At 42.8% G+C, this 22,584-nt stretch overlaps 1 protein-coding gene across 11 annotated transcripts in view; it reads right to left on the bottom strand.

The window, feature by feature from the left end:
* The window catches only part of CACNA1B (calcium voltage-gated channel subunit alpha1 B), a 480,390-nt gene that overhangs the window by 90,491 nt on the left and 367,315 nt on the right, over nt 1-22,584 (bottom strand). For all 11 annotated transcript variants that reach the window (XM_048822713.2, XM_075120535.1, XM_075120538.1 and 8 more), the window contains 5 exons: nt 19,788-20,005; nt 17,605-17,731; nt 13,192-13,321; nt 11,107-11,166; nt 8,564-8,670 (listed from right to left, as the gene is read on the bottom strand). In XM_048822713.2, the coding sequence (XP_048678670.1) occupies nt 8,564-8,670; nt 11,107-11,166; nt 13,192-13,321; nt 17,605-17,731; nt 19,788-20,005 (642 nt within the window). The remainder of the gene's footprint in view (nt 1-8,563; nt 8,671-11,106; nt 11,167-13,191; nt 13,322-17,604; nt 17,732-19,787; nt 20,006-22,584) is intronic.

Genomic DNA, 22,584 nt, shown 5'->3' with positions numbered 1-22,584 from the left:
AAAGCTGAGAGGCTCTTGCCTATATCATCATATCGTCTTTACAGGTTAGTCTATAGCGTGGAGTTCCATGACTGGATTGGGAGGGATGGAGGGCGAGGGGATAGGTGTGCAGACAGGGAGAGGACAGCTCATCTGAGTTCTTCCACTGCTATTTTAGAACCACTTTAATCAGACACATCTGGAGCTTGATCCTGCTCTAATTCACATTGCTGTAAACCAGAAGTAGCTTCACTGGAGCCAGTGGAATTACATTAGCATAAAACTGCAGGTTGGAAATCCAAACCATGACTGGAAGGGATCGCCCGTTTCCACTGCTACTCTTAAGGGAGGCTGTTCTAGCTATACACTGATAAAGCCATAATAGAGCCTCATGCTCTCTCATGGACTAAGGGGTTGAGGAACCTCTTCTGCAATTGAGTCACAAGGGGCTTTATGGGTTTAACTCCAATGCACATGAGGGGAGAAGCACTTGCTTCTGTACAGCCCTCTGCATACAGATGGAAGAGGCAGCTTTGGGAAAGTCCCTCTATAGACCAATCTCTTGCCAAGCCACCCAGGCGTTGAATCAGTCAAAATATATGGTTTTCAAGTATATCACCATAAATATTTTTGTTCTTAATTTGAAAATATACAGCAGCAGTCCAAACCTTTTCTATGGAGCTGCATTAATCAGGAGAATTAACTGTGATTTAATATGTTAATAACTGCTCTGTGACAGTCTCTGACGGAGTCAGGTTTCAGAGTGGTAGCCGTGTGAGTCTGTATCAGCAAAAGTAACAAGGAGTCCTTGTGGCACCTTACAGACTAACAAATTTATTTGGATGGAGTCGTGACCTGAAGATGATCTCGGTGAAGCTTGAAAACTTGTCTCTTCCATCCACAGAAGATGGTGCAATGAAAAGACAATATTACCTCATCCAACTTGTCTCTCCTGATTAGGAGACCTGTGATAACTAATAGGCACTGTCTCCATTATGCAGCTGGTAAAAGATTTAGTCACAGCTGTGCTTAAGCAAGGTCATTGCGAGCATGGTTTCCCTAAGCCGCATAGTTGCTGAAAAAACATGCTAGACTGGACCATGCTATTGACTATCCCCTCTAGGCAGGCTGTTACATGAGTGTCAAGGGAAAGGAATCCCTGTCTATGCTGGTCAGGGAAGCCATGTGAAGGAGAGTGGAAAGCTAAGATGACAAGCCAACCGTTTGGTTTAAGAGATTCTTGGAAATGTTACCATAGGCATCTCAAGGATAGCAGAAAAACTTGACAGGTTTTGTACTGTGTCTGACCGATTTATAAGCAGTTTTTCCAGAAGGCAGTCACAACGTTTTAGCATTGTGCATGTGGCCCATCAGCTCCTGTTGTTGTCAGAGAATGGTTGACAGAGAAGGTTGCCTGTGTTGTAAAAAATGGCACAGCCAGTGGGAAAATTGGCAGATGCAAAACAAATAAAATAAATAAATAAATAAATAGGAGGCCAATGCAGTGCTAGGCTGATTCAACCCATATAGGGCTAAGCCCTGATCCTGCTTCTGCTGATGTCAATGGCACAATTCCTTTAGTTCAATGGGATCAGGAGAAGGTTTTTATTTTGCTTCTTGCAGGATGTCTGAGGACACGGAAATGTAATGTGAGAGGAGCCAGGGATTCGACATACAACTCAGATTGCTGCCAGGAGGGCCTCATTTCTGTGGTTACAGGGATAACAGTGCACTCATTTCTGAAGGAAGCAGAGATTCTGAGGGGCAGATCGACATTAGCAAGGTGTAGCCAAACGCCACTCAGCTGAGGTCTGCACTGGTGAGTTGCCAGGTGTCTGAGATTCATAACCAGTTTGCAGGAAATGAAGCAAGCCGTAGCCTTTTTTGTCTTCAATATAGAGGGCTGGCCTTCAGAAAAGACATGAAAGCTCATCTGCAGTGGGCTAATGCTTTCCTAACCTGGCTTTGTGGGCACTGAAGGAAGGAGTGGCAAATGGGCAGTTGTTCTCCCTGGCCTACTGCAAGGGTCTCTTGGAGGGATTAGAATATAATTCAGTATTATTAGTTGATACATTAACCACTGAAGGCAAAAGTTAAGATCACCAACACCGAAAGGGCCTAAATGTGTTTTGAATTTTGAATATGGGTTAATGTTACATTAAGAATTATCAGCCATCTAAAATAAAGGCCGTGATTCCCATTTACACTAAGACCCCTTTATACGGCTCTGGCAGTGTAAAGAGACCTTAAAATGAGCATGACTGTAATTTACTCTCACTTTAGGCCCCTTTATACTGTCAGGAAAGTGTCTTTAGTGTAAATGAGACTCAGGCCCAAAGGTTTTAAACAGTATTTTTGGATCTCTTTATGTATTTTTACATCACCAGATGCTAGCAAGCGAAGATGATGTTACAGCCAGTGTATGATGGCCATCTCTGCCAGCATAACCAGGAGGAAACTGTTCACATCCTTCTGCTGAGTTTCCCTCTTCAGGCATACAAGCACAAAAAAATACTCACAGGGACTTAACTGTTCATCCTTCTTTTCTATTTGGAAGACAGAGCCCTTAGACAGAAGAGAGAATCAAAAAGAAAAACAACTAATTTCACAGCCCAATTTTGTTTTTTGAAACAGGATGTGCGAACAGCAAACAAAATGAGATTCAAACGTCTTGTGAAAAGAGAAGAGCTATTAGGTACCTGTGGGTGTGATCTATACAATGCTAATCTCTGCAAACAAAAATCTGATGCTCTCAGTATATAGAAACAAGAACTGGCTTTTGGCAGCCCACCCACACTACGAAGCACAGGAAACAGATGGATCTGTTTCTACAGGTCTTGATATAGCTGGGAAATAATAAAATACAGGCAATCAGGGAGGGCTTCTCATGGGGTGAACTGTCTCTAAAACAGCACAAAATATGAACTCCGGCAAACTAGAAATCCACTGATGTCTGAGGCTGTGAATCTTGCAGTTACACAGCCGTGTTCAGGAGCCCTCTTGGAACGGGCAGAATTTCTTATTACAATGAATAAGAGGCAATGTTTAAAATCTGAAACTGTACTTTGTACAGAGGGAAGCTGTTGGATGGCTGATCTGGGAGAGGGAGGCTTTGTCTGTAGAACAGTGATCACAAACCTCAGGAGGGAGAGATATTACTGCAAACTGGAAATCGAGCAGGCTTCATCTACAACCAATTGATAACCAAATATTAAGTGACTGTGTTCCTGTGGAGGGGTAGAAGATTAACAGACATGGGGCTTAATGAACAAGTATGGTGACACCCCTTTCCCCCCCCACAAGCATAGCCACCAGTCTTCTTGATGTAGGGGATATACTTCAAAACCATTCTATGATGAGAACGGGAGGCATGCTGAATTTCTAATAAAGGATTTCAAGATTTAAAACTCTTCCTGTGTGTTAGGAGGAGCTCAGTCAATAACAATGAGGGTGGGCTTTTCAAAAGCACCTGAATGAATTAAGGGCATGAGCTCCATTGAAAGTCATGTAGATGCTTTGGAAAAACCCACCCTGATTTCCAGTTAAAAAAATAAGGCTCTTCCTACAGGAGAGGTGGAATTTTAAAGGGTCCAGGACTGTATGCGATGGATCAATGCAAGTGACATCTTGATGAGACATACCCCTTTTTGTCAGCTCCACTAACTAGCTATCTGTACAAGGACAAGAGGGTTTGTTTTTAAAAGGGGGGCTTTTCAAAATTTGATTTGCAAAGTGCCCTAGTACAAGGCTAGAAAACAAACTGAAAGGGTCAGATGTACTACAATTCAGTTAATGGATATACACCAGGATGCATTTCACTGTCCAGTATTCCCTGCCCAAACACACTGTGGGTGTGAGAGAAAGAAGAGGGGGAGTTGATCTTCACTGTACTATGAATTTTGTAGAACAGCAGAGTATGATAGAAAATGGACAGAAAACAGAAACCCAAAAATCTAAAAAAAAAAAAGTCATGAAAAAAAAAATAAAAAGGAAAAAGAAACTGGCCTGTGTCTTTGTGTTAGGCCAATACTGGTTGCATCAGGCCAGCTCTGATTGTCTTGTAGTAAAGAGTTGCTCATACATTTAAACTATTAAAAATAACAAAAGAGACCTCATAAGTTATTTTTTTTAAATAAACAAATGATCTGTTAAAAAATTGATAGATCTTTCAAATGGAAGCTTCTTGTTTCTGTTGCTCCTGCCAGCAGCTCTGATTTAATGTACACAGGGCTCTTAAAGTCTTATCATCAAATATTCATGGAGGGGTGGAGCCACTGTCTCCTGTGATCGCCTGAAATCCCAAAGGTAGAACGTGAACTCCTCCGCTTAAGAGCAAATGAGGTCACAGTTCTGCCTGAGTGTGATTCTACCCAGGGCCTAATTGATCCAGCTTCTAAAAGGGAAGAAAGAAGAAAGCATCCTACTTCTTGGATTGTATCACAGAACTCCTGTCCCTTTCATTCTGTCTCTTCATCTTCCTCTGCAGAGAGATTGAGGAGAATTCCTGCCCTCTTTTCTTACTCTAGAAAGCCAGAAAAGGAGATGGCACAGTCTGTCTTCTGGCAGAAGGAGCTCTCCGTGGTCCTGAAAAGGCAGCTCCTTTGTCCCACAGACATAACTGAGATCCCCTGGCAAAATGGTTAAAGGTCACTCTTGCAACATCTTTCTTTTGTAGTGCCCTCAAAACTCCACATCACTCAGTTTTCATGTCAGAGAGCTTTCTCTATTGTCAGTTGCATAGGGCCAGAATTCATGCGGGGTTTGATTCTTAAGAATGCAGAAAGTTGTGCATGAAACTTCCATTACCACTAATGGAGTTTGCACGTGCAACCTCCTACATGAGACTAAACCCTGCTACTCTTATGCCGAGTAGTTGTTTATTATTTTTCATGCAAACTTATATCACACATCAAGGCTAGTCCCAATAAGTCACTCCCCCAAATCTTTCACACTGTAGCTGGATACATATAAATTTGCTTATTTCAATCTGTGACTTTTGCTAAACATAGGAACTGCAACCTGGGTTTATTCTTCTGGCTAAAGTAATCAGGCACAAATGAGAGCTGTTAAGAGGAAGGGGATGTCATTGAACAATGGGTAGTGAAGGGACAAAGGAGTCAATGGGTGTAACATGGATCATTTCCACAGGCGAGTGCGTATACTCTGCTGAGAATACACACAGTTCACAGGCATAACAATGCAGCAAGAGAGCAATAATGCATTACCCCATGAAACTCCTAGAGACAGATTCCAGCAACAGGAAGACAAAGAAAGAGCACAGAGTCAATGACAAACAGAAACAGAGGTCTATACAGTATACCCAATGTACAAAGAGATATGTGCTCCCTTCCTCCCTCCCCCCAAACTCAATGCTCATAAAATAAATAAGGAAGTAAGTAATAGATTTGATATGTGACATATACACACACATCCTCGCTGGTGTCGGAGTAATCCTTCTACTGAGAAACAGACAGTATTGCTATACTTCATTGTCACTTTGGGAGGAAATAATTTTCATTGTTCAGCAAATTGTGGTAAATTCATTCACTTTAAACAAGCTGTGCAAAATTCTACACATCTGGGGTAAACTTTTTTTGTTGATGCCCATGGAGTGTATCTCTAATTTTTTCCCCCATTCATAAGCATCATTTGATTGAGCAAGTAGAATTCATGCCTGAAGTTGGCCAATTTTTATCATCAACACAGGGAGATGCTTCAGTTTGAAAGATATTGCTATATAGAAGATATATAATTTTTGTTATTATTAAATCGCTTACAAGCATCTATTTGGGGCCCACCTTGAAAAGAATAAATTGAGTTACAATCTGAAGAACTATAAGCAGGAGAAGGTGGACTGGCGCATAGTATAAAATCTTGCAGCAGTGACTCATATTAACAAGCTGTCACAATATTCCAGGAGACAATGTTTCTGAATCGGCTGGTTTGACTTGGTGTCCACTTGACATGCCCATTTAGCAAAATTTAATACAGATCATCACTATCAAACAGTAGATCAAGAAAATGAATTTGGTGAATTAAATGGGTTTGGCTGAGAGGTAGTCATTGAGCTGTCTTATTGCAGACTGGAATCAGTAAAGGCTGCAACAGAGAATGTTTACAAGATTATTGTAGGCTCTACCTACATTTGTACTCTAGCATTTAGTAGCAAAAAAACCCCTACAGAGGTACAACAAAATCACCCATCTCACTTACCAAATCAAGTTCTTTTCTAGTGATAAACAAAACTCACAAGGTTCAGTCAGCCGGCCTTTGGTTTGGATAAGTACCCAGGAGCCTGAATGTTTATCCAAACTTCATCTGAACTGTCCGAATCCCTTATGTTAACAGAATTGGACTAGCACTCTCTGGAGAACAGGCTCTCCCAAGATTGCTGGTACTTCCTGCACCCAATCAGCTCAGAAATCCTGAAAGTATTGTCTCTCTCATGGGATTTCAGCATTTACAGTCCCAGCTGGAATACGGAAGTATAGAAGCTACAGCAAGAAGGTTTTGGATGGTTCTTGTTTTATCCAACCCAGTTTCCCCATCCGTCATTATTGTCTCCCAAAAGGGTGCATGTTTAAGAGTCCTGCCCCCTTCCCTTTATAATCTTTCCATGAACCTATTCTCAACATTTACTCAAAGCATATGTTACACACATGTCATTCAAGACACGCTGTCATGAAGTACAACCCCAGGATGTAGAAATAACATGTAGAGGCTGATATTATACCATTAGATATCAGTGCCAGGCTGAACTACAGAAATGCTGAATACAATGCACTCTCATAAGGAGCAGAAACTATAAATCTTTCATCAGAAACAATTTGTCCAGCAACTTAAAAGGCTCTGCAAATCTGCTGATGTTCTACATTACCTTCAGAGACCCACGTTCACCAAAGAGAAGATATTTTAAAGACCAATGATATTATTGGTCTTCAGAACACACAAGTGTTTCTCTGACTGGACAAGCTCACTAGATTCCTCTCCTGGAAGTGTGAATTCTTACTGGAGAGGGAATCAGGAATTTACAGTAGACCACACACATGGACATTATTTCCCAGAAAATGACATTTATGTTTAACAATACTTAACACTTCTAGATCATTTTTCATCTGGGGCTCTAATTTTTTTACAAGCCTTAATTAACTAAGCCTTACTAAATAAAACCTTGACAGGTATTATTATACCCATTTTTGCAGATCAGGAGACACAGGCATAGAGAGGTTTAGGGTCAGTTTTTCAAAAGTGGCCTCTAATTTTGGTGCCCATCTTTACACAACCAGGGCCTAATTATCAGAAGTATGGAGTGCCTGATTGACCTCAACTGGAGTTAGGAGTTCTCAGACCTTCTGAACACCAAACCCTCGGTACCTAAAATTGGGTACCCAAAGCAGTGGGCAACCAAAACTAGAATTCATTTTTTAAAATCCGGGCCTCAAACAACTTGCCCATAAAATCACCAAGCTCGTTAGCAGCCAAGTCCAGAACAGAGCACAGACCTCCCAGTTCGCAGTCCCCTTCTCTAAACACTAGTCAACATTGCTACCTTCATTTAATGGCGGCAAATGATACAGTTTGATCATATTCTGTAATCTAAACATTTCTGGGAAAGTCCTTGTCACCATCATGTTGTTGAAAATAAATCTAGAGGATTAAAGGATCTAATTCTGTGATTTAATACAATTTTCCACTAGCCTACATCCAATACTCTCTCCCTGGAGAAAGAGGGAAAAGATGACTGTCACATCTTATTGTTTTCACAGTCTCAGTGACTGAGGTCAAATCAACTTAGATTTGGGTTTTGCTTTTTGAAGCATTTGCCATTGAACTAGAACAAAAGATCTAAAATGTAGATTTCATGGACATAACACAGAAGGAATTCAAAAACTACAGAAGAAGAAAAAATTCTGGGCCAGATTCACCAGGATGCTCTGGCAACTTCATGTAGCTCCAGTGATGCGAAACAACCACAATGCTATCTTAACTTTAAGATGAGTTTATGGTGGTTTTGCATTGTCAGAGTTAGGCAAATCAACTACAGAACATCAGTAACTCTGGCCGTCTGTTTAGAGATGGTTCTATGTCTGTAACATATAGGGTAGACTTGCACACTTCCATGAAAAGATATACATTATCTGATGAAAAAAATGCACTTTCTGAAATGGCTCAATCTCCTGTGATCATTTTTTTCTCAATCAGAGCAGCTTAAAAATATTCAGAGCTGCCAGAAACTTGCCAATAAGTCACAAACATGGGTCCAGATTCGAGTGAGTGGCAGCTGGGACCAAAACACACCTGGGTGAACTTTCGATGAACTCTAGAACAGCTTATTAATTGAGGCTGACATTATGGAAAGTTCTTTTCCCCCTAAGTTTTGGGTGAAAGAAAATGAAAACTTCACTTGAAGTTTTAAGTTTGTTCTGACCCAACATTTAAAATAAAAAACTGGTGCTGTGAAACCCAGGAACCTGTTGTGAAATGGAACCACAACTACTGAGCTTTAAACGGCTCTAGTTCAGTGTCACGTCCACCCTCCTCTCTCCTTTCCTGGAAATTCAGATTCTAAAGAAAAGTTACTTACGAGAAGGCAAATGCCACCAGGGCCCCACTGACCACAATAAAATCCAAGATGTTCCACAGGTCACGGAAATAGGAGCCCGGATGAAGCAGCAGCCCCAGGTCAATCATCTTCAGAGAAAACAAATTAACATGACACATGTAAAAACACAGGAATCAACTCCAAATGCAGACGTGCAGCAGGGATAGGTATTATCTACAGTGCAGTGAACCCCTATATCCTTGATCAAATGATTTAGGTCCCTTCATAATCCTCCTTCTAAAATAGAAGAACGGCCATACGAGGTCCATCTTAGCCCAGTATCCTGTCTTCCGACAGTGGCCAATGCCAGATGCCCCAGAGGGAATGAACAGAACAGATAATCATCAAGTGACCCTTTCCTTGTAGCCCATTCCCAGCATCTGGCAAACAGAGGCTAGGGACACCATCCCTGCCCATCCTGGCTAATAGCCATTGATAGACCTGTCCTCCATGGATTTATCTAGTTCTTTTTTGAAACCTGTTATAGTCTTGGCCTTCACAACATCCTCTGGCAAAGAGCTCCACAGATTGACTACATGTTGTATGAAAAATACTTCCTTTTGTTTGTTTTAAACCTGCTGCCTATTAATTTCATTTGGTGACCCCTAATTCTTGTGTTATGAGAAGGAGTAAATAACACTTCCTTATTTACTTTCTCCACACCAGCATGATTTTATAGACCTCAATTATATCCCCCTTTAGTCGTCTTTTTTCCAAGCTGAAAAGTCCCAGTCTTATTAATCTCTCCTCATATGGCAGCTATTCCATGCCCTTAATCATTTTTGTTGCCCTTTTCTGAACCTTTTCCAATTCCAATATATTTTTTTGAGATGTGGCAATCACATCTACAAGCAGTATTCAAAGTGTGGGCGTACCATGGATTTATATAGAGGCAATATGATATTTTCTGTCTTATTATCTATCCCTTTCCTAATGATTCCCAACATTCTGTTTGCTTTTTTGACTGCCACTGCACACTGAGTGGATGTTTTCAGAGAACTATCCACAATGGTTCCAAGATCTCTTTCTTGCGTGGTAACAGCTAATATAGACCCCATCATTTTATATGTATAGTTGGGATTATGTTTTCCAATGTGCATTACTTTGCATTGATCAACACTGAATTTCATCTGCCATTTTGTTGCCCATTTACCCAGTGTTGAGAGATCCTTTTGTAGCTCTTCACAGTCTTCCTGGGACTTAACTATCTTGAGTAGTTTTACATCAAAAGTTACACAGTAGCGATGTTTTTGTTCTTGACAGGTTTTCAACAGGGGAAAGGAAGGTTTGCTGTTGTAATTTAGTGAGAGAAGTTAGTATTTCAGAAGCAGATGATGGTGCTTCTGAGTCAGGAGCAGTGCAATTGTAATGCTGACAGACCCTGGTCACTAGCAGGGACTGAACCGAGGACCTCTGGAACTTAGTGCATGAGCATCTACCGCATGAGCTAAAAGCCAACTGGCTGTTAGCTAAGGCTGTAGAGCAAACTCATTGAACTCTCTCTCTAAGTGGTCTCGGTGCCACTAGATGGGACAGAATACCACACTGAGGAGGTGTGTGGGTTACACAAGCAGATGCTTTGTAAGCTTCCTTACACATATCTTTGCCAGTGAACTCCATGACTGTCAATCCCCTTAATTTTCCACTTCCTGGCCATTTCCTATGCCACATTGTGTGGTAGTTTGGTACAATAAACACATATGCTGAGAATAGAGCAATTTGGATCCTTTCTTGTAATTTGGTCTTCTCTCAAATATACATTCACCTGTACTGTTCATTTTCTCGTTGTTTAATACATACATACTGTAGTGTGCTGGTCTTATGCCCTTTGTCAGCTACACAAAATTAAATTAAATAACATCCACAGAGGCAGCTCTGCTGGAAGTTATCTTGGGGCCAAACTACTTGACTGTAATAGGTAGAGAGAGCTGTCCAAGGAAGAACAAACTGTAATAAACTATTTGTGTTTGGAACCCCAGCAGTGTCAATATCTCCCAAATGTTTTCAGCAACAAAATGAGAGATTTCTCACAATACACTGTGTAGATTGTGATCCCCTCCCTCTCTGTTCCTGTGTGTGGGATGAAATAGTTAATGTTGACCTTTGAATTATCGTCACTGAGCCTCAGAGTTTACACCTGATTGAGATGAATGGAGCTGTTCACACTTCTCAGAACTAGGATTCCGAGTATCTGCAAACTCAGGCTGACATTTCTGCATCACACTCCATTCACATTTTTGAGATTTTCTTCACAAGCATAACAGCAAAAAAACTTTTTTTTTTTAAGACAAAAGCAGAGATTCTGGAGAACAAGACAGTAGCTACAGAAAGATGCTGGTGTGATGTACGGGTCTGTGCAGCTGTTTCCAAGCCCTGTTCATAATGGGTAGAACTTCTTATTATCAATATTTTTCAACAAGCATGAGTGGCATCTCTGCCCTGTTCATATCTCTTGCTCTGGACTCCTGAAAATATACCACAGTGACTCTGAAAAGTTGAAGAAATAGCCATGGTGATATTCTTACCTTTATCACCATCTCGAAGGTAAAGACACCCGTAAATATATAATCCAGATACTTCAGCGCCTAAGTCAGAAAGAGAAATCTGTATTTAAAGGAGACTAAGTACAGAATCACTGAAATGATCTGCCCAAAAAGAGTGTATGGAAGGTCAATTCCAGCAGTGGCGTATTTACCCCAGCGTCACTGCATAATACCCATTTCATGGGATGCTTTCAGGTTGTTTAGACCACAAATTTGAGTCCCCTCCATGGAACTGAAACAGAATTTTTTTAAAAAAAGAAATGGCTTTCCGAAAGCTCATGTGCACCTGTGAGAGATCATCTGTGTGCACATGTTTACAGCCGGCTTAAAATAGCAAAGTGAATACATTTTAAATCAAAATATTTGAAAATCTTTTCCTAATATTCTTCCCTGACAATACCTTTGTACAAATGTGCTTCCCTCTGCAATAGTTGACGATAGCATTGCTAATGCCTCTGGAGTGTAAGGTAGAGATATAAATCCCCCGGTTTAGGGCATAAACCAACCTCTGACTAACAAGTTTCCTGAACCCTTCCCAAAACCTCTGGAACTGGCCAGATTGGAAACAGGCTATGAGATGAGGTGGTTCCCTTATCTGATCCATTATGGCAATTCCTATGGTCTGAGGAATACAGCTCCCTTATTTGTTTTAGGGGTTAGGAAAAGGCAGAATCCTGAACTTAGGCCTCAGTAAGTAAAACACCTGCCGGTTCACACCTATAAGTTAGATAATCTTCTTGGTAAACTGCTTTGGATTTTAAGGGTGAAATTTTCAGTCCCAGTCTCTCGTTTTGTATGCCCACTTTTACACTTGCAAATGACTGTGTCCATTCCGTGTGCACAGTTTGTGCACCAAGTCAGGCAGCTGGACCCTGCTTGTATCTGTTGATAATTTAGGGCCAGATTCCTCTGATACCCTTGATAATAGGGCTACTCATGGAGTAAGGTGTTACTGAAGAGCAAGAGTATTTGAATCTGGGCCCGTAAGTTAATATAGCTTTCATTCTCAAAAGTCACATGAGACGAGTGGAGAGGTTTGGTTATCATCTTCATTTTAGTGCCTAGCTGACACAGCATCTGAGTACCCTGGTCCAAATATGGAAGACATGGAGTAGATACTTTCCAAGAACCCCAATGGGTACCTATTTGCTAACACAACAGGTGCCCAACCATCCAATCTGTGACTGCAGCTGTGGGGTTTGTGTGTTGATATAAGGTGCATGCCCATTTGTGTGTGCATTATCACTTGGATTTGTAAGCTCAGAGTCTGGTTTGAAACCCGTTGAAAACTGGGCCCTAAATGTATTTTTCTGCAGTTGTTTAAAAACAAAATATCCATCCTGTGCTGGTCCTAGTGGTTACTGTTGTGCCAAACCATTCAGAAGAAGCCACTCTGAAGACTGGCTTCAGTCTCAAGCTTTCTATACTACAGATGATGAAAATACCCTGGAAGTGTTTTCCACCCTCAGGAGTGTGGAAATGCCTCCCACAGCTCAGCAGTGATCCCTTCGGCTGGCGAAGGCACAGCCTTTCCAGGTTTCCAAGGCAGTCCCATCCAGCTGGCATCAATCAACAGATAAGACACAGGTTCTCAAAGGTGGATGGGGTTCAAACAGAGGAAATGGCCAGAGAACCTCAGTGTTCTTGGAAGGGAAATTGACAGACAAGATTGTTGGTATAAATGACTAGCCACTACTTTGGAAGGCCATGCAAGTAAAAAGTTCAATGCTGGGTCTGCAATGCTTTTCAGAAGGAGACATGAAATCTGAGAGCTGTCATTATGCTAGTGTGAGTCTCACCCTAATTGATACCTATCCAGCATCAATTCTAGCCAGATTTGGTGGCTTTTATCTTCTCTTTGTATTATACTTGGCTGCCAGGGGTGCAGATCTTACTTCCCGAAGGTCCCAGGTTTGCACTCCCAAGCCCAGTGTCACCCACTAGATCATACATGTTGATATCACTGGATGGAACCCCCACACGCTGAAATCTGTGTTGTTCTGCCGTCCACACCTCCTACCAGACAAGCAAAACAAGAATATTCTGGTTCCCTTGGTCACTACTCACATCATTCCTCGGAGACTCAGCTTGGACAGGGTCTTCGGCAGCCAGGGCGATGCTGCTCAGTGCTATGACGATGAGGATGACCATCTCAAAGTAGCGCATGTTCACAATGTAATGAAACAGGCGTCGGATTCTGAAAGAACCAAAAAATAAAACAAAGGAGATGGAAGCACTGGCATGGCTACTGTCCCTCAGTGTCCGCACCACGGTGCTGGTGGCTTGGGGCGGGGGGGGGGGAGCAAGCACGTTGCTCATCAAGAATATCAGCTTTGGGAATTTTATCATGGTTATAGCGGGGAACTAGGAGTCATGATGACTGGGCTTTATTCTTTGATCTGCCACCAACTTCCTGTGGGACATTGGGCAAGTCACTTCTCTTCACTTCACTAATCCATTCGTGGTGACAGTGGTATTGGATATCCCAGGACCATCAAGAACTTTAACTTACTGGGGCACAATTTTGCAGATCTTACTAAGGGCTGAACTTGATGGGACGTTAGCGTGCGGCTACCCGGGGCATGAATCTACAGCACGCTACCTTGACGTGCAGCAATGGCCCACGTGGGCACTGCTACAGTGCACTAAAAGTTCTGTAGCACGCTTTGCTGTCCTCCTACTTCCAACAGCAGTACGTGAGAGTGCACTATGGAACTTTCAATGAGCCGTAGCTGTGTCCATACAGGACATTACTGCACGGCAAACTACTGTGCTGTAGGTTCACACTCCAGCTTGCCGTGCACTAATGTCCCCTGCATGCATAAGACTTGACTTGATCCTGTTCAGTTTAGTGGCAAAACTCCCAAAGACTTGAATGATGCAGGGTCAGGACCATAGTAGTACTTACTCATGCAAGAAATTGCTTTGACTGAAGAATCAGACTTCAGTGTTTGCTATGTGCTTTGAGATCCTCGGAGAAAAGTGTTTCATAACTGCAATGTCATGTTTTTATTCTCTCTCTCTCTCTCTCTCCAGGCATCTCTACTGTGCTCTTTACTACAATATTTGAGAGCTGGGCAACTAATTCATAACCAATCATTTATTTGATAAATTTAGCCTCTTTTTACTATGAATCATCTGCAAGAAAATTGTGAAACTCTGGTATTTCTATATTATTCAAAACTATTCACAAATTCTTTCAGCAAATAACTCTTGATTGGCACTCAGTTGCAAATGTTTAATTGCAAATATGCAAAATTATAAATCTGCATGGTGTTGGTTAGTTAATAATAAACTTGGTGTTGTTTCTATTCCCAGATTGGATGATGTATGTAACTAACCAACAGCCCTAAATTATGACATGAGCATGTAATTCAAGTACAATTCAAAATCTGCCTTTAGCAAATATTTGAATAATGGATTTTAAAATTCCCTTTTTGCAAGTATTTACTTTAGTAATTCCTGTTGCTAGATTAGTAATGGATAGTGAATGTAAAAGGGGCACAAAACAACGGAAGTGAACTTGTTATGAAAAAATACTGAAAAAATACTGAAATAACAGTCATGGAAACGTTTCAGAGTAGCAGCCGTGTTAGTCTGTATTCACAAAAAGAAAAGGAGGACTTGTGGCTCCTTAGAGATGAACAAATTCATGTGAGCATAAGCTTTCGTGAGCTACATGCATCTGACGAAGTGAGCTGTAGCTCACGAAAGCTTATGCTCACATGAATTTGTTCATCTCTAAGGTGCCACAAGTCCTCCTTTTCTAGTCATGGAAATGTTTCACAGGGTTCTCCAAGCTCTAGGTATGTATCTTACAATAAGGGAGAACTCTCCTGGTGTTCCAGGGTGCTAAAGAAGTGAAATTACCCACAACATTCGTAACTTTAACTTACATGTTGAACTTGGATTCATCAAAGAAATAACAAGTAGTTATTTTTGGTTATTTGTCATTCATAACAAGTACTGAGATGCAGAAATATTTGTAAACTATGACTGGCATGTTATCAATCACTTTCAATCTGTATGTGCATTTTTAAACTGTTGGTACTTTAAAAACCATAGATTTAAATTATATTTTTCAAAAATGCTTTGTGCAGCACAACAGAGCTTGGAAAGATCATCATCTAGAAATTAAGACTGTGGAAAAATGTCCCACCCTTCAAAAATCGAAAGGAACTGCTTCATGAAATAGAACCAGAGATGTGAACCTACACCCAACCATCACCTGTGTCAGACCAGAAAAACCGTGTTTTCCTCATCTTCCTTCCCTAGACCCTTGGGTGCTTCTGATCATTTGACTGTGACACATTTCATTTCAATGTGTTTTTAGCCCTTCTTACATTGAAAGTAACTTTCTGAATGTAAAGGGGCTCAGTAACCAGATGAAATCATCCCATTGACACACACTGAGAGCCAGATTCTGGCCTTTTCAGCTGGGATGTGCTGTGCGGGGTACTAAGGGACCACACCGCAGCGGGAGAGCTCGGGAGGAATTCTGGCTGAGTCTCCAGGGGAGCATATGTTCCACAGGCAGCTGCATTACTCTTGCAGAGGGTGAAGCTTTCTTTCCCTGTGTCTGGCCGATCTCATCCTTACTCCTCCCAGTAGCCCCAGCCACAACATTTGCAGGGATCGGCGGACATGCTCCACAGTAGGATTGCATTTGGCTCCTTCATGGGCGGCATCTTGTGGCCTCGACTCATCTTGCTTACCTTCACAGTGCTGGGCACCACATGGCCCTGTATGTTCATGCCTACTTTGCCCATATATGGTCCCATGAACTATGTATTATACCTTTGGTGGTTGTTTTTTATCTTGGGGGGTGAGGGGAGGGAGGATTAATAGAGCACAAAGGATACTGGAATATGGGGCTCAAAGCTTTCTGCGAGATGGGGTAACAGAAGAAAAAGTGGGTGTGTTTTGGGGGTTATCTGAAAAAAGGATGAGAACACCTGTCCTACTCTAACAGGTCTGTACCAGGCTAGAGGCAGCCCATTCTCAGCCCAGGACTTTGTATTCTTTCTGCTATTGCAGCTTAGTCATGTTACCAGGTGTTTCACAACCTAAGACTCACTCCAGGCAGTCAACTCGCAGCTGATGCAAAGCAGAACAGGCGGCCAAGTATTCGAGGCAGAATAACGTTTAAAATCAAGCCAGCCAGGATCCAAGCCCCATAATTCCAACATTTCTTTGTTCCCAGAAAGTTCATCATTCTTTTGTACCATGCTGTGTGCACATCAGATCAAACTCTTCCCTCACATTAACTGTGTATTATCACATTCATCAAAGGACGTTTTGTTGTATTTGAAGCTACTGTTAGAACTAGTACAATGTGTTCACAGCATTCTGAGAAACAGAAATCTCCACAGACTTTTCAATCAGCCACCACAACCCTCCATGAAGCCTTAATGACGGCCGAAGGAACAAACCACAGAAAATGTAGAGGGGAAATCAGATGTTTCTTTCAAAGTAGAGAAGCCCATGCTGACAGTGGGAAGTGGACTGAGCCCTCAATTCATTTCCTATAGGCTACTCAACAGCAGTCTGTATTCCAACTACACACACACTCATGGTCAGGTGAGCTTGGTGAATGTGGTTATAGGCCAGAGCTGTGAAAAACAGATCTACTCAGGGTTTAATCCAGAGAGAAATGATCACAAATAGTGCAAACAATCCTCAGGGGCGGCAAAGATTCCTAACCTCTGCCCCAGCCCCAAGTTACTGCTTGCAATGACGCACAGCCCATTATGCTAAAACTCCTACAGCTCATGACGATTGTACCTGTCTAGTCCTGCGGCACTTGGGAATGACACGATTCTCTATGTGCAGAGACAAAGTGCAAAGCTACCCATGAGACACAGATGCCACAAACAGCAAAAGTGCTATAATCCCAACAGACCCTATATGTTATAGTCAGCCTCAGCTCATGAAGAAATACTTGCAATTTCCCAGAAATTCAGCTTCTATGGTGATGTGGGGGTTACAGGGCTGGCAGGAGGACCACATCCGACAGGGGAAGGTGTTTGTGGAACCTGGCTGCATTCGCTGGTCTCAAGAACACTTTCCCTCAGCCCTTTGCTCCTCATAACTCCTCTTCTTCTACTGACATTCCATCCTCCAAAACAGATCGCTGACAAAGGTATGTGCTCTTGGTCAGACTGGAAATTCAGAGGAGCAATCCACAACAGCGAGCTCACAGTCTCCACTGATGGATCACTGAACAAATATTCACTAACTTGACCATCAGAAGCTCAGACTTCTCCTGGGATTTTTTTTTCTCATTTCCATTGGTAATTTATTACCCCAGGAAAGCCTAACTCAAGTGGTGCATCTGGTTCATAGGCCAGTCAAGCTGTATACTTAGTTTTCCAATGGATGTGACGAAACAGAGATCTAGTAAAGGTACATTATTTTTCTCGGCATATTCACACACACACGCACAAGACAGGAAAGGCACTGTGGCAGGAGACGACTTACGGGTTCGTAGGGCTTAAGATAAACATGGAGCTATAAGGCAGGATTGGCTTAGGTCCATTTTTCGTCAAGTCGTCAATCTCCATATCTTTCTTCTCTTCCGTTTTACTTTCAAATTCAACGTTGTTCACTACAAAGTGAATTGAAGGAAACAGGCATCAAACAGGTCAAAAATGTAAACACATCCCAGTCACAAATGTTCTTCAACTACTGGATATATAGAAAATAAAGAAAAGCAGCTTTCAAACATGTTGATTAAGTGTGATGAATCTACTATCTGTCTGTTGATAGCATGGTTATTTATTATAGTATAATATACAGTACAAATAAATTATTCCTTAACTCCTTCACTGACAAGCAATATTTCAGAAATGACTGGGAAATGCCCAAATGCAGGCAACTGTTAAGGTTATTTTTTTTATATAAAGGGTCTGACAAAATGGGGATTGAAATTTGATCCCAAACAACCAGGTATCTCTATAATCCAGTAGGTAAGGATAGAGAATCAGCTAGAGATAATGAGCCTAACTGATAGCCTGCTCCTGAATCTTTCGATGCATGGGATATAAACCAGCAGCGGGGGTGGATCTGGAAGGCTCAAATACGCAAGCTGTAGCTTTGCTTTGATAATTCTGGGATTGCGAAAAGCCTGAACTTCTCTGTGATAGGACTGTTACTGAAGTCGGATGCCCAAAACATGAACTAGAGACACTGTTTATGCTGCATGGTCTTTTCTTAGCCAAATAGCTGCTGCATACACTGGCCAATCAGTTCGTAAGACCAAACAGACATTCTCTTGTGATGTTTTAGCTGAGGTTTTAGCTGAGGTTGTATGGTTTACCCACCAAGCTATACCTTTTATCCCCCTCCCCCCCCGCATCGATATTTCAGCATGGACAAATGACAGACCCCCTAAATCCTTTTCCACAATATGTTGAGTAAATTCCTTACTAATTCTCAAATCAGATATACGTCAACGTCACAAGGGAAGAAAGAACTAGGGGAGACTGAGACTGAAAGAGACGTCAGTATCAGAATGTAGTAGAATTACTGAACATCTCATATGGTCAAGAGAGCAAAGAGGAAGAGTACAAACAGGGGCCTAAGAGGCACAGTCCAGACTGCTTTAAGCCTAATTATATTTCCTGTATTCCAGGCCCAGCTACCAGCACCATTTACAGCAGCTCCAGGGGCTACTCTAAGTTACGACTACTTGCTCGGAAGAGCTCTCCAGTCATGTTCCCAGAACATCTCCTTCTGCCCCTGCTCCCTCCCTGCAAGCCAGGGACCACAAGCAGGGGAGGGCTGCACATAAAGTTCTGTGCAACAGGTTTTTTCTAGGAGATCGTTCCACGCCCCTTTACACAGATGCAGCAGGGAAGAGACTTGGGGCCTGAAGATACAAATCAGACAATACAAAGGAAAAGCTGTATTTAGAGTGAAAACGGAAGCAGCCTTCTCATCTGCTTCAGAAAGGGGCCTTGTAATGGTCGTATCCAGGATGTAAGCTCAAAAAGGACAAATAACGAACCACCAATTTCGCATTCATCTGAGTCATAATGAAAGTGCATAGACATGGCACGCCAGTCCTCGCTAATTAGAGCACACGTCGAGTGACAAGCTTAAATCAAACTCTGCTCGCTGTCCCTTCCCTAGCACTCACTTTGGATAAATGAAAAGCTTTCGGTGTGCACGGCTGACAGCCGTCTTGATAGTGATGTTTCGGCTGATGTGTTACATGGGGCTTGTCCTAGTCACTCTGAGGGGAGAACCAGTCTGATGGTACTAACAACACACTGTAGTGCTCTGATGTCCTCAAAGTGCTTCACAAACATTTCATGAATTAAAGGCTCACAACCATTCTGAGGCAGGTATTCTCCCTCTCTCTCATTTGGGGACATGGAGGCAGTAGGGCTTAAAGGGCTTGATTTTCGCAAGTGGTGAGCACCCACTGACTTCAGCTGGAGTTGTGGGTGCTCATCTCTTCTGAAGAATCAGGCCCCAAGTGACTTGCCCAAGATCAACACACCAAGCCAGTGTCAGGGCTCGTCTACACAGTGTGGCAATGGCACCAGGGGGGTGGGATTCCAAAAGAGCTCCACACCCAATGGACAGAGCTGTTTTTGAAAATCTGGCCCATGGTCTACAACTTCCATTGAGACCAACAGGCTGTCCAGGGCACTCACTTGGTATGACAGTGGTCTCCCCGGGAGGCGCAGTGATGGTGACGGGGATGTTCACAGTGGCGGTTTTGTCCAGTGGTGGCTGAGTCATCCGTGTCACGTTCTTCTCATTGTCAGCATCTTCTGGCTGCTCAGGCACTTTCTGCAGGTAGGTGCTGGGCAGGGTATGTACTGGGACGACACTCACGCTACCCCCAGCCTCTGTCTCACACGGAGCTTCCCTGAGAGAGAACAGCAGAGATTATAACCCTCTTTAAGACCAAAGCAGGGAGAAAACCCATGCCCCACAGCCAGGCCACCTTAGGATTTGCCTGTCAGATCTTCTCAGCTAAGCCAGTTCAGTCTCTACATGGAAGCTCTCTGGGGAAAACTCATGCATCCACATTGCAGCCTCGGGGTGCGAGTGCCCTGTTCACGTACACGTACGCGAGCTAACACGAGTCTCAACAGCCGTATAGCTGCAGCAGCCTGGGTAGCGGCAGCGGAGGCATGGCTGAGCTGTGCCGAATACAAACCGACCTGAAACGAGCGGGTACGTGCTCGGCACAGCTCAGTCGTGCAGCCCCACGGCTACTTATGCTGGCACCAGCTCCGTGAGGGCTGCTGCAGGTAGGCACGCAGGGACTCACACACCTGGCTCCTAGTGCAGACAGAGCCCTAGTGACTCTTTCTCCTCTGAGCCCGACTGAACCAGCATCCAAGCATGAGGCTCTTGTTATTATGTATTCTTTGTATTGTCGCGGCACCTGCTCGTCAGAACCATGGACCATGTGCTAGCTGCTGTACAAATGATGTTTGGAGGCTTTGGGAGGCTGGCGGTGCCGTTTGTGTTAACGAGACATAAAACTGAGGTCCCAGCTATGTGCAGTAAGGATTCCCCCTGGCACGCTTGCAACAGTAAGCAAATTAGCCTTTCTGCATTGGCCGGATTGCAAATTAGGACATTCCATTCCATCTCCCTGCAGTTTCGTTTCAACCTGGTGCTCTTCACTTCCAGATCTAAGCTGTTGTGGAAAGGTGCACTTTGCTGTTAACTAGCTGCTGAGTTCCACTTTAGAAGTGGCTGCACTTCAGCAATGAGCAAAGTGTGTATGGCTGATCTATAACATTTGTAAAGTGCTTTGGGATCCAGTTGGAAGGTGCACTATATAGAGATCATCATGTCAATTCCATTCTGTTACCAGGACTTCACAGGTGAACTATGCCTACTCCAATGATTCCCAACTTAATTTGTTTCCATCTAGATTAGCAGCGCAATAAAGGCAGTTTTGTACTCTTTCCTCGTTTCTTTATTAAATATTCTAAATGATTCATGGTGATTAAGTTTTCTATTAATTCTAATAAGAATGAAACATAACAGAATAGAATGGTTTGTGTACTTTCCTGCAGCCCTTAGAGAACAGCAATGCACTGAATGTGGTCACCATTACGTAGTGCATACCTACCAGCTCGGACATAATGGACTCATCCTTTTCCCCACTGAGGTCTATGGGAGGTTTGTAATTGACTTCAGTGGGAGTTTGACTGGGCTGTCGAAGCTATTTTGAATGAGAGAAAATTATCCAGGGCACTTAAGTTTTCCAGCACTTTAACTGTTGACTGAATAATGACCAGAAAGGGGTTTAATGTGTCACTTCTAACACAGCTGCCCTGCCTTAGTGAAGCACTGCGAAAGCAGCAGGAAGTAGGAGCCCAGTTGCTAGTGCAAGACATGAAGCTACAATCTTCTAGCCCATACATGAAGTGCATCCCATGGAGTCACGCAGATTGATGAGTTATGTGCTATAAATGGCTTTCGGGTGTATTCTTAGATTTCAGGCACTGTTCAAAAATCTTTAAGAAATTGAGCCTCAAGGGGACTCTGGGCACCCAAAATCTATATTTGCCTCATGATACGGTTACAATCAAACACATACCCTTGGGGCAAGAAGTGACTTCAAGCCTTAGCCAGTCTATGAAGTTTCCACCTTTTCCCCGTAAGTGTCGCCTTACATTGTTAAGTAGTACAACGGAAGAGACATTTTGGCTCAGGATAGTTCCTGGGTTACTCCCAAATGGATCACAAACAGGAAGAAAGAATAGCCTAAAGAGATCGTTAACGGTGAAAATGTAGCTACCGCATCTGTGCAGAAATCAATCCCTGCAGAGATTTCAACTGCACAAGCTCACCAAGATAGGGCTCCGAGAGCTCTGAAGGTCTGGAGCATGTTTATGTGATATGCTGTAATAGCTTGAGAGAGGCGTGAGTGGCCAGTTGATCAATCACATACGTTTTTAAAATCCCCTAAGTGCTTATTAGTGGAACCCCCATTTTAAGGTGCCTGTGAACATCTACTGAGGAATCAGCATGTGATGGAATCAGGGTAGTAAGTGGCTATTGTGCTTAGCCTAAGACACTCAGACATATTCAGCTTCAAATAAAATTCATTTACAAACTACAACAGGAATTCACATGCACAAAACTGTCAAGGATCTGACAACAGCGTAAATGCCCTGGGACATGAAAGCGGCCTGGATACTGCAGACACACAAGGCAAGATTTTGATCATCCCTACACTGGTATACATCTGAAGTTTTCACAGAAAGGACTTCATGGGGATTACTCTGTATTTGTAGCACTGTACCTGAGATCAGGGGGCCAGATTCTGCTGTTCTCATCTGCAGCTGTGCCGTGGGAGGGGAGGCAACAGCCTTTCATAAGGGCCAGACAAAATGTCAGCCTCTCTCTGCTCCCCTGGGGGTGTACAGTGCCCAAGAAAAGGTCGGGAAATAGACCCCTGGCTCCACTCCACTATATACA

This window comes from Caretta caretta, chromosome 16 (genome assembly GCF_965140235.1).
Source record: "Caretta caretta isolate rCarCar2 chromosome 16, rCarCar1.hap1, whole genome shotgun sequence".
In the NCBI taxonomy this organism is placed as follows: Eukaryota; Metazoa; Chordata; order Testudines; family Cheloniidae; genus Caretta; species Caretta caretta.
Note: the sequence above shows the minus strand (reverse complement) of the source record. Positions and strands in the feature narration are given on the sequence as shown.